This window comes from Sorex fumeus, unplaced genomic scaffold (genome assembly GCF_029834395.1).
Source record: "Sorex fumeus unplaced genomic scaffold, SorFum_2.1 ptg000072l, whole genome shotgun sequence".
Lineage (NCBI taxonomy): Eukaryota > Metazoa > Chordata > Mammalia > Eulipotyphla > Soricidae > Sorex > Sorex fumeus.
In genome coordinates, this window is record NW_026606129.1 from 54110256 (window position 1) to 54122834 (window position 12579).

Sequence of the window (12579 nt, forward strand, 5' to 3'; positions counted from 1 at the left end):
CAGTCTTGACATCCTCCTCACTACAGCCTTAGGTGGAGGTTGGACAGATGTCAGAATTTAAGAGAAAATATCTGACACAGGCCTGAATGATCGATAAACTATATTATCCTTGTTTTAACTTCTTATAACTTTTTCTCTTATCTTTGAAGGTCAGTAATACAATACTACTTCATGGAAAACAGCATTAAATATTTAGAAAATTGCTCTCTGTATTATTTTTTTCCAATAAATGTATCAGTGCCCATTAGATGCACTCACTGTTCAAAGCACCTAAGATCTCTGTTTTTCCATTTTAGTAAGAAGGTTTTGACTTACTAGCTATCAGAGACTAAAGATAACAGGCTTTAGCCAATGAATTCCTATCTGCCAAGATAGCACTGAGATCCATGATTTAATTTTTCTTTGGTTTTGGGGCTACACCTGGCAGTGCTCAGGGCTTACTCCTGGCTCTGCACTCAGGGGTCACTCTTGGTGGAGATGCCAAAGATCGTACTTGGGTCAGCTGTGTTCTTGAAGTACCCTACCCACTGTACTATCTCTCCAGCCCTCCAAATACAAGATTTTTTTTTTTTGGTGGGGGCACACCTAGTGATGCTCCTGGTTCTGAACTCAAGAAATACTGCTGGTAGTGGTCAGAACATATGAGATGTAGAGACTGAACTCAAGCTAGCTGGGTGCAAAGCAAATCCCTTACTCCCTTATTTGCTGACCACCCAAAGCCATGATTTTAAAGATGACCAAGGCAAGAAAATACTCATTTTGTAGTTCAGATTTGTTGGTTATGGTTTTATAAATTATCTTGATAATTTTATGACAAGTCAAATTCATTAAAGATTCATGGGATAAATGTTTCAAGATAAAAATTATTTCAAGACTACAAATATTATGCATATTACTAGATGTACGTGATTTATTTATAATGAGAAGAAATTAACAATGAATAGAATAATTTCAGAAGCTGAAAAAGGTGACACTATAGTATACTGAATACATGGCCTTTTATTTTTTTCTTCCAATTTGATATATAAAGATGAGAAGTCAGTTTTAGAACCTAAAAATATTTACTTAGTAAAACTAGATTAATACTTTCATAAACTATACAAAAAATGAGACCAACATGTGCATTTATCCAACTGCATATCAGTCATGCCAGATCCCCGTAGAGGGAATTCCCAGCATGACCTCATTCATCTGTGTGGACACAGAGCAGTCCTTGTTGAGACGTACACATTCATCCATTTGTCTGGCATGGTCAATCTTTCACTTCCAGATGGTTTCCTTCTACTATGAATGTGCTTGTCAAATTGTCTGCTTCTTAGAGCAGACATTTACCTTAAAAAAAAAAAAAGGTTAAAATTTGAATCTGTATGGCACTACACGTCCAAGCAGCAACTCTGAGGGCCATGTAGGCCTAAATCTGCCAGGGGTGGGTCCTATCGTTAAAAACGAGAAATAAGGGCTGGAATGATAGTACAGCAGGTAGGGCATTTGCCTTGCACATGGCCCACCAGGGTTTAATCTCCAGGATCCCATATGGTCCCCTGAGGACCACTAAGAGTAAATCCTTAGTGCAGCGCAAGGAGTAACCCCTGAACATTTCCAGGTGAGACCCAAAACCCCACCCCCCAAAAAAGAAAATTTCAAAAATATAGCCAACAATGTTTTTCAAAGATTAAAATATACTTTTTCCAAATAACCATCTCCAAGAAATTACAAATGGCAGACAAGTTCTACTATCCTTAAGGAAGCCACATTTTTCTTTGTTTGGGGGCCACGCTTGGCTGTGCTCAAGACTTACTCTTGACTGTGCTCAGGGATCACTCCTGGCAGGCTCGAGGGACCATACTGAGTAGAGGTTACCGAACTCAGGCTTGCTGAATGCAAAGCAAGGGCCCTATCCACTGTATTATCTCTCAGGCTCCTAAGGAAGTATTTTCAGATTAAAATCCCAACAAATTAACTTCAGATTTTAAGTTACCTTCCTCATCCACCAGCCATTGGAGGAGGACTAGGGCCTCGCAGATGATTGATTCGACCCATTCTTCTAGGAGGGTTTCCTGGTGGTCTAACAAAAGAAAAGTTAATTTCAACTGTTTAGTACATAATACTTCAATTGGTTCCTAAACTTAAATAAACCTTTACTTAAAATAGGATCTATAATTTAGGTCAAAGTAAAAAGATTAAATCCTTATGTACTGTAGGATAACACTGGGTTTGTTCTTTCAGCCTTGCTGTAAGTTTATCGGGTTACACCCATCACAGTGCCCCAGTAAACAAACATTCCTTTGTTTATCTGTAAACTCTTCTCTATGCCCTCCTCCCCAATATGTTAATCACCTTTTCTCTAATCAGATACAGTAAGGAAACCTTGTTAGGACTTTTACTTCCTCTAGCTTGTAAGTTCAGATCTTTCTAGGGACACTGAACTTGTAAGTTATGTCTTTTACATAGTTTACCTTAAAGCAATGTATGAACACAGGAAGACAGTTAATATTATGTTTTTGTAACTTGGGAGTTAATTGACTCGAATAATATTTACTCCTGGGCATCTCCTTTCTGAACTCAGTTGCCCTAGCACCCCAAAAGCAAGGTCCCGACTAAGGACTGAATGCACCCAGAGCAAGCTGTGAGCTACCCTGGCATCAAAATGGGCCAGGCCAAAGCACCACAATACTCAACTATAAGTTGAGAGCATGGTCATGGACAAATGCTGTCATGATCCAAAAGTAATGACGAGATTAGGACCCTGCTGGGGTTAGGAAGACTAACCTAGCCTAAGGACTGTGGTCTGGAATATATAGTTAGATGTCCTCAGGTAGAATCAAACCTTAAGTTTGATATAACTTTTACTGTGCTCATTCAGAATGACATTGCTAGAAATGTCTTTAGAAGTATCCACCCTTTAGCGGATCTCCTAGTAATCTGGAGTAATCTCTTTAGATGAGATTTTGTTGTGAGTTAATCTCCTGCAGGAGTGGCCTTACCTCTCTCTCTCTGTTGATTTGTTAATGTTCAACCCCACCTTTGTATCACCGCCCTATGTGATTGCTATATAAACTAAGACTGTAAGAGTGATGGGGCTATGAGGCAAAAAAAGAGTTAGGGAGTCATCAGAGCAAGAAGCAGTCAGAGTCAGAATAAAGAGGTCAGAGTCAGAGTCAGGGGATCTGGGATCTAGGAATGAGGGGCTAGGAAGGAGTGTGTGAGATGGGAAAGACGAGAGTTTGAATAAACGGCAACTAATCAGCAACCAGCTTGGTCCTCGTTTTTTCTTAGCCTGCCCATGGTCAACAGTCGTCAGATCCAGTCCATACACAGCAGCTCAAGAGCACCAAACATGGGCAGCAAAAGAGAGAGCCGCCTGGAGAGCCCACAAACACACATCACATCCCTTCGTGTATATTTCTTCCTGATATTCCTAACCCCAGCAGGGTTACAAAAACATAAGATTAACTGTCTTCCTGTGTCCATACATTCGGAGTCAATCAACTCCCAAGTAACTGTCTTCCTGTGTTCATAGAGAAAGGACATTGCTTTAAGGTAAACTATGCAAACAAGTTCAGTGTTCTTAAAAGGATCTGATTTTACAAGCTAACAGAATCTGATTAGGGAAAAGGTGATTAACATATTGGGGAGGAGGGCAGAGAGAAGAGTTTACAGATAAACAAAGGAATGGGAGTGACTTGGGGCACTGTGATGGGTGTAATCCGATAAAACCTAAGTTCCCTGCGGCAAGGCTGGAAGAACAAACCCAAAGTTATCCTACAATGTACCTGATGCATAATACACAAGAGGAAAATGAGTTAGATAAGGCCTGTGATGCTCTAAAACCATCTCCTACAATATCAGCTAAAACACAGCTGCAGTTGACATTCCCTTGTGGAAACAAGCCTATACAGTGCTGCTTGATCTACTGAGTTTTTCATTAGCTGGAAACTCAGGTTCTAAAGTGATTAACTTATTTTGGAGAGCCACACCAAAGGATGCTCAGTAATTACTCCTGGCTTTAAGCACCCTGTTGGTGCTCGGAAATCATGTGGGATGCCAGGAATCAAACCCAGGTCAGCTGCATGCAGAGCAAGTGATCTACCTGCTGTACTGTCACTCTAGCCCCCTTAAGTGATTATCTCTTGATTTTAATGTTAGCTATCAGTTTCATCCTCCCAGACTTCTCCCTTTGATAGTTACTTACACTTTGTCAGAGTAATTGATTACAAAATTGAAAGTGACTTGACTAATGCATTTTGTGAAACAGATCAGTTAAGTCCCATGAGGTTATATATATACAATCTAATTAAAATCTACATGGCTGAAAACTTAAAAAAAACTATACCCTCTTCCATCATCATATCTGGAATCAGATGTGTTTCCAAAGCCTCTTCCCTTTTTCACATCTTGCTGAAGCAGAGTCTTGAAACTGAAAACACAGGGTAGAAAACAAAAAGTAGCACTTTCAACATTATGAACTTTATTTCCATGGTCTGAACTATCATCTGTGAGATGAAGACATACCAACATACTGCAAACCCACATTTCTGGAGACCATCTGTGTAGAGGACAGGCCTGTGTGTAAACAGAACACTCTGTTCTATGCCGAGTCTGTTTGCTATTAACTCTCCTTGATAGTCATCCCAGCTTTCTTGTTCACTCTCTAGTTGCTGTCAGGTCTTAGAGTTTGTTTCTAACAGTACTGCACATGTACTGCCCCTGTACTTCCCTGCCTATCAAACGTTACCTCAGAGAGGGAGAGCAGAAGGTGGTGTGCCACAGCACAGAGCTCCTGGAAAAGTACTTAAATAGAATTTTACTTTTTTATGATAGGGAAAGCATTTAACTAAAGCAGAAACAATATTTTAAATATTTATAATAGCATGGAGTAGTTGAAGTTTATGAGATTATTCTGTTTTGACACACATGGTAGTGCTCTGGGGTTATTCCCAGCTTGGTGCTGGGGGTATCTCATATCCTGGTGGTTCTTGGGGGCCCACAACTAGCATCAGGGACTGAACTAACACCTCCTGCATGTTAAGTATATACTCTGCCCCACTGAATTATTGCTGTGGTCCCTATACGATTTGGGGGGGGGAGGGGGAGGCAGAGACAGGGCAGTCCTCAGGGATTACTTCTGGCTCTATGCTTAGGCATCACTCCTGGTAGTTCTCAAGAGACCACATGGGGAGCCAGGGTTTAAATCCAGATTTGCCACAGCCCTCTATGGTCTATGGAGCCCTGCCTGGAGTGATCCATGAGCAAAGAACCAGGAGTAAATCCTGAGTACTGAGTACCACCTAGTGTGGCCCAACCACCACCATGCTGCTTTCAGCCAAATATAAATTGCTTGAAATTATGGTAGGTCTACATTTTTATCTTTTGTATCAGTTCTAACTCTTCATTTAAATAAAATTACTACGTGGAAGTTTATGTATAAAGACCTAAGTTTTCGATTTACTTGTGTAATGGAGTAAAAGCTGCACAATAATGCCACGGATTGCAGAAAGAAAATGAAGTGCTGCCATTTGACACTAGAATGGGCAGGCTGACTCTACAGATGTGGGTTGAAATGTACCAAGGCTAAGATATGGTCAAGACCACCAACTCAATCAAACCACACATTCATAATTATGTTTGGTGTCAGATTTATCACTGTACAAATCTTTATATCTCTTAATACAGGTATTACAAATTATAATTTAAAATGTTTAAGAAAGTTGAGCTTGTTTTAAGATATCCAATAACATGTACTTGTACTTATAGTGCTTCTTTAAAAGATTTTCAAAATTTTTAAATTTTGTGTCTACCAAACAGTACTCAGAAATCAGTGGTTACACCCAGGAACACTTGGGGCAGCTATGTGGGGTTACTGGTTCAGTGCTCAGGTGCTACAAGTCCTCGGGCCACTGCTTAGTGGTGTCAGATCTTGAACTCACTCAGGGTCTAGCATATACAAGACATGCTCCCCCCTTTCAGTTAGCTCCCACAATCTACTTGTCAATTTAAATATTAGGGACATTAAGAGTTCTTCTATACTTACAACAAAACCACGAACTCTGCTATTCCCCAGAAGAAATCTGTTATCAAAGATAATCTCCATGGGGACTGACTCCGGCTGTCCAACACTTGTCCTACCAAGAATAATAAACTTCAGTTAGTGCTACATATTCCTGAAACAAGATGAATTATACCTGGTCAGTTAGGTAACAGTCAAACTCAGCTTGCAACTTGTCCATAGTTCCAAAATACAGAGGGCTGTTATGTGCAGATTATTCCAAGAAAGAGCTCAGAAAGCAAAGCTCTATGATCTAGAGACACTCATTTATATATCAACTGCATCAAATTCATTTATGCATCTCTCTCTCTCACTCATTTATGCATCAACTGCCTTGGCGCTCTCTCTCTCTTTCTCTCTCTCTCTCCCCTGCCACACGCCCTACCCTCCTCTTTTTTTGGGGTTTGGGGGTTGGAACAGTGGAGAGACTAGGTCACACCTGTCAGTTTCATATCTGGTTGTGGTTCTAGGGACTAAATGAGGGTTGGCCATATGACCACATGCAGGGCAAGATTAGGCAAGATCTTACGACCTTTCCCTCTTTTTCAAAACTGTATTTAACATGTTGCTGGACCCCGTGCCAGGCTGTTTCATTCGGGGCCCCCTGGAGGGGAGCGGGTGAGATCTCTCCCCACCACAAGGGACCCAGCCCTGGCAGCCGACAACCTCCAGAACTCAACAACCACCATGCTCACGGCTGCTCTCCACATATTTGGGCCGAGTCTTACACGAGTGAACCTATTCCTGGACTGCATGGCCGCGACTCATACCTCACTCCAAGAGTATCACACCACATTTGATACTCTAAGAGTATCACACCATATTAAAGTAGTAGGCAACCAATCTTAGAGGGCATTTTTTACACACACACACACACACACACACACACACACACACACACACGCAAGGCTCAACCATTAACACCATGTTAGTGATCTCTTATAGAAGGGATTAATGGCCCCTGGGTAAAATACAACAATTTTCACACTCTTTCCTCTAAGGAAACTTTTTTGTAGCATCTTCAGCTGTCTTTCATAACAAACAATTCAAAATATATCAGTTTGGTTCTGCTTTGGGGCAGGGGTTGGGGTTTGGGATGAAAACATCCAAAATATGGTGGTGGGAAGGTGTAATGGTGGTGGGATTGATGTTTGAATATTAAATGTAATCAAATATTACATTTGGAGTGATCCATGAGCAAAGAACCAGGAGTAAATCCTGAGTATTATTTTATAAAATAATAAAAACATTTAAAAAAACAACTGTGGTTAACTACAAAATTTTTACCATTCCAAGCATCAGTTCTATGGCATTAAGTCACACTATTATACAACAAATCCCTATACCCATCTCTAGAACTTTTCCATCTTCCCTAGGAAGATTCTGTCCATTAAACTCTAACTCTCTATTTCCCTATTTCTCTCTTCTTTTAGCCTCTGGCAACACAGTATCTCTCAATGCCTTTGACTGCCCAAGGAGCTCATATGGGAAATAACATACCACCTGTACTTTGGTCACTGGTCTTTCATTTGTCATGTCTCAAAGTTTATCTGTGGTGCAGCATAAATCAAAATTTCCTTTTTTAAGGTCAATATTTTGCTGTATACAAAAGCTTGCTTATTTATTCATCTGTTGATGGGAGTTGGGTTTGGGTTGCTTCTAAATTTAGGCCACTGTGAAAATGCTTTTATGAATGTAGATGTACAAATAAGTATTTTGAGGAAATTAATTGGATGGGTAAAGTTTAAAAAAAAATGCTCACAACACTTCCACTCACCTAAATGTATTCTGAGTACATTCTAAATATTTTGAATCAGTTACAGTGGTAGCATTTCCATAAACTGAAGAAATTTTGTATTCTAAATAGTAAAAAGAATGCTGCTCTGACCACTATTTTCTGTAACAGGATGTCACTGGCTCTATCTGTCCTCATCTTTATGTTAAGCAAAATTGGACCATTGGACCAGTTTTTCAAGCCACCTGATAAAAAACGCTATTATAGAAAAGCACTCTACATTTTCAGTCTTTCAAATCAAGCAGTCAGGATATAAAATGGTGGAAAGGTGTCATCTGCCAACTACCTAGTTTTCCATTTCCCAAAGATCTTCACCAGGCTCTCTTCTCTCTCTTCCCTTCTCCTCAGTCAAGGCTTACTTTTCCTCTTTATTTGAACAGCTTCTTTTCAGGTACCCCTTTGGACCTGAGCAACACATCTGGACACAAATGGTGCCCATCTGGACCTGAAGATATAGCTGCTGAGGAAAAAAGGGCCACACATCGAAACAGAGACCATGACTTTTCTAGGGCTAATCATACAGGAGATTGGAGAATTAAGAGTATATGAATGTTATCAGTTATGAAAAGCTGATAAATACAGTTTTAAGACAAATGGATCTAACTGGAATCCATCACTTCTTCCTCTGTGATTCTGAAGAGCCGCATCGCATGCATGCACATCATTTTATCTGGTTTTTGGTTGACTCTTTTCTTCCCAGTTTCTGAAGGCAGAAAGCTCCCTTCCCAATATCCTTAGAGGTCGGAAGGAATATTGTTGAATGCAACTGGAATTTATAACTATGAAAACAAGATCATGATCAAGATCATCCTGTTGTTCATCGACTGCCTCGAGCAGGCCCCAGTAACGTCTCCTTCGTCCTAGACCTGAGATTTTAAGAAGTGTCATATTCAAGGGTCTTTCAGGGTTAGAAGAATGAGACCCATCATTGTTACTGGTATTTGGCACATTGGGTACGCCATGGGGAGTTTGCCAGACTCTGCCATGTGGGCAGATTACATTCAGTAGCCTGCCAGGTTATCCAAAGTAAGAATGAGATAATAAGCTTCCTTCTGGGAGCTGGATTTTATAGTCTCTGGGTCTTGGCTGTTGATGGGATTACACACCGGGGGTCAGTTGGTGGGTGTGACCCCTGGCTACTGGATGGAGGATCTGGGTGGAGGATGCTCAGCCCCAGATAAAGGACATAGATGGATCAAATGTCAATGCATTGACAACAGGACACACTAAAAAAAAAAAAAAGAATCAACTCAACACTGCTATGTAGAAGCTGTCAAACTTGACCATGAAAGAGATTACAGAAGTCTGGCAAACGCCTCAAAGTAAGAAGAATCCTTTGATGCTTTTATTCAGTATTCACCAGCTTACTTGTCTCCATTTTTTTTTCTTCATGTGATAACAGAAGGAGAGAACGGGATGTTCAAGAGTAAAGAAATGTAACAACGTGTACTAGGTCAAAAGTTGTCCACCATAATCACGTGATGAATCAAAACGGTTCACGCCCGAGTGGCAGTCACTGAAAGTCATTAACTAAGCGCTCCCAGCGAGTTCAGTTGCTTGAACTCTTAACTGCATCACGGCCACCTGTCCTTGCGCTTCCACCTGGACGCAGGAGCCAGGCAGTGAGTTCAGCACTGCCCCGCCGATCAGACAGGGTCACTTCCTTCCAGGCTTTGTGCCATCACGGTCCGGTCTCTCGGATTCTCTGCTCGGAAGAATCCAAGTGGGGCTTTCTGCGTGTACTCCTTGAAATCGTGCCAAACAACAACAACAACAACAACAAAACCCCCACTTGATGTGAAGCCTGACGACCCTCTCCCGGGGTTGAGGGAGGGGGGGAGGGGATGGAAATCTAGTCAGAACTTTCATGTGATTCTCTTCCCACGTTCTGGAAACACGGCGACACCGCTAAGAGCCGGGACCGCCAGCCGGGCTCGATCCGAAGTCCCGAGCCCGCTGCCTCCCTCGGGGAGGGATCCGAGGCGAGCGGTGCCATCGAACGCGTCAGAGCCTCCCTGCGTGAGGTGCTCCGTGACGGTCCACAGACCGGACGCGGCGACGGACGCGCGGGCCAGCCACGCCGGGCGAGTGACCGAGGCAGGTACGCCACGCAGTTGCTAACACTGTCGCTGGAGACCCCCCGCCGCCCCTCCAATCCGACCCCTACCCCTCCGCAGCCCGCGGGAGGCCGAGGGCTCCGGGCAGCCGGGCCCCGTGGACACCTCCGGGAGCTCTGCTGGCCCCAGCCTGCTGACTTCAGAAACGGTCAGCTGACGCGACTGGGCTGGCCCTGGCGCCCGGCACCAAGTCCAGAAGGGCCGTGACGAGCGTCGAACCCGGAGGCTGACGAAGAAGACCCCCCCCCAAAAAAAAATAGTCCCGCAGCTCCTCAGTGGGGCCGGGCAGCCCCGCCGACTCACCGTTCGAGATGTAAACCATCCTGTCTCGGCTCGCCCCCCGGAGCGACTCGGCCCTCCCGGCTTCCGTATCTCCCTCCGCTCCCAGGCTCCCTCGTCACAAGTCACCACTCGACGAATCGGAAGCGGCGGGAGGAGGTGGGCGGAACCCATTGGCTGCTGGCAGGGACACGCCCCCTTGAGCTTTTTTTTTTTTTTTTTGGCTTCGTCAGAGCGTCGACTTCCGAGTAGGCGGTGGCTGCGGGGCGGGTGACCGGATGTGACGTCTGGGATTGCGTCAGAGAAGCGCGCGCTGGCCGGCGCTCGTCAGATTTCCGCGTGGGCTCTGGGCTGGCGACGCGGGCTGAGGAGAGGCGGCTTTCCGGTTAGGGTCGGAGGTGACGGAACTGTTAAGTGTTCGTCGGCATGAGGAACGACGGGGTGCAGGAGACGTATTCGGCTTTTCCAGAACGTTTGAGATTTGGGGTTGTGTCGGACGTTCTTTCCGGGCTGAGGCGATGCCGCCGTGAGCTTCGTGGTTCTGTTTGGGGGAGTCCGGAGACCGGCGTTCTCTGGATGGCGTTCGTTTGTGAACGTGGCCTCGGTTTTTCTGTCCAGGGCTCACAGAAGGGAGTGGAGTTTTTTAGAAATAATTGTATTTTCCGTTTTGTAAGGTTGGTTAAGGTTAACTGCAGTCTCCAACCATTGCCCTTTTCCCTCGGTGCCTAACTAGGACATGACACTGCCCGTTTCACTGGAGGAGTGTGCGGCGCCGTCATAGACTATCTTTTCTGCAAAAATTATTGGAGGGAGGACGTTAATTTTTCCTAAAGACACTTAACCCAGACTATGGCGTTAGCATCCCTTCTCCATTCCCATTTTCCTCCTCACTGAAATCTCAGTTTCTGAGTCGCCCTTCGCATGGCAGAGAATGATCCTGAGGTGGAAATCCTCATCGCCTTGTCCACAGACCTTAGACACAAATCGAGTGAGCGCCTTGTGCTCTTAAATTCCTATCCTTATGACCTGTCGTTTTTAAGTTCTTCCCCTACTCTTCTTCCAGTCCCCACCGAAACTATTCTCTGGCAACACTACTTTATTCTTTTTTTTTAGGGGGTGTGGCGCGGACTATACCCGGTAGTGCGCAGGGGTTACTCTGTATTTGGTGAACTCTATGTGGTGTCAGGGATCTAACCAGGACGGTGGGATGGAACGTATTTCCTTAACTCCTGTGCTCTTTCCCCACCCCTGATGTCTTGAACACCCCAAATTCTTATAGGAAACTGCACCTGTGTTTCCCTCCACGTGGAGCTTGACTAAAACTCTGACTGCTTGCACACTTACCTTGACCTTTTGTTTCACTCCTTACATCAGATACCTCATGGCCCCTGAATTGTCCGCCTGCTTCCTCCACATACCACTCCCCTCCCGCAATACTTACTAATACTTAACGATTCGATTTTTATTTTTTTCCTGACCAGTGAGTTTTGCAGCTATTTGTCAAAGTATGAGTTGTCCACAAAGGCTTGCTTGCCTTGTTGCCTAATACGTCTTCTGTCATAGTCCTTGACAGGTGTCAACACTCAGTTACTTGTTAGTTGTGAAAAGTACCTTTTTAAAATTCCGCCTTCCCCCCCAACTCCCCAGTCAGTCTCAGGTTTGTAAACTCTTCCTGGATTTGATCCCTAGGCCCACAGAAACAAAACACCTCCTCAAAGGAGAGGAATGGACATTGCTGGATAGTCTTCCTCTGTTTTCTCCTCCTGGGTTGAATGCAGACCTGCTAATGAATGCCCTTAGCTTCTCCCTACTCCATTGTATAATATATCCAGCTCCCAGTTTAATCAGATCTTGCCCTTTTCCTGCTCACAATCTTTGTTTTCTCCCCACCATCTAAAAAATTACCTAAGTATCTGGTGTGGCAATAGGAAACTGCTTTTATATACCTTCCTAGATTTCTTTCTCTTGACTTCTATTCAAACATATAGATTCCTCCTTTTGTGTTGTTTTTGTTTTTGCATATGCTCTTTTATTCCCCCCCCCCACCTTATTTAAACACTGGTTTACAAAGTTATTTGTGATGATTTGTCTTTGTTTATAAATTTATTTATTGATTCACCGTGAGAATAGTTACAAGGCTTTCAGGTTTAAGTCTCGGTCATACAATTATCAAATACCCATCACTTCACCAGTGCACATTTTCCACCACCAAAAACCCCAGTATACCCCTATCCCAACCCCTCCCCCTACCTGTGTGGCAGATAATTTCCACATTAATCTCTGTCTACTTTGATTACATTCAATATTGCAACACCAGCCCCACCATTATTTGGATTTTCCTC

General features: G+C 43.6%; 1 protein-coding gene across 2 annotated transcripts; it reads right to left on the minus strand.

Moving 5' to 3' along the window:
• Nucleotides 1-1974: 1974 nt before the first annotated feature.
• SELENOK (selenoprotein K) lies at nucleotides 1975-10399 on the minus strand. 2 transcript variants are annotated; one of them, XM_056129090.1, is made up of 4 exons: nucleotides 10262-10399; nucleotides 6032-6122; nucleotides 4334-4417; nucleotides 1975-2065 (listed from the first exon to the last, which is right to left on the minus strand). In XM_056129090.1, exons 1-4 carry the CDS (start codon nucleotides 10278-10280, stop codon nucleotides 1975-1977), a joined length of 285 nt encoding a protein of 94 aa, XP_055985065.1. In that variant the 5' UTR covers nucleotides 10281-10399. The 2 variants fall into 2 exon arrangements, with proteins under 2 accessions (XP_055985065.1, XP_055985066.1); XM_056129091.1 differs by having other exon boundaries at nucleotides 1984-2065.
• Nucleotides 10400-12579: the final 2180 nt, after the last annotated feature.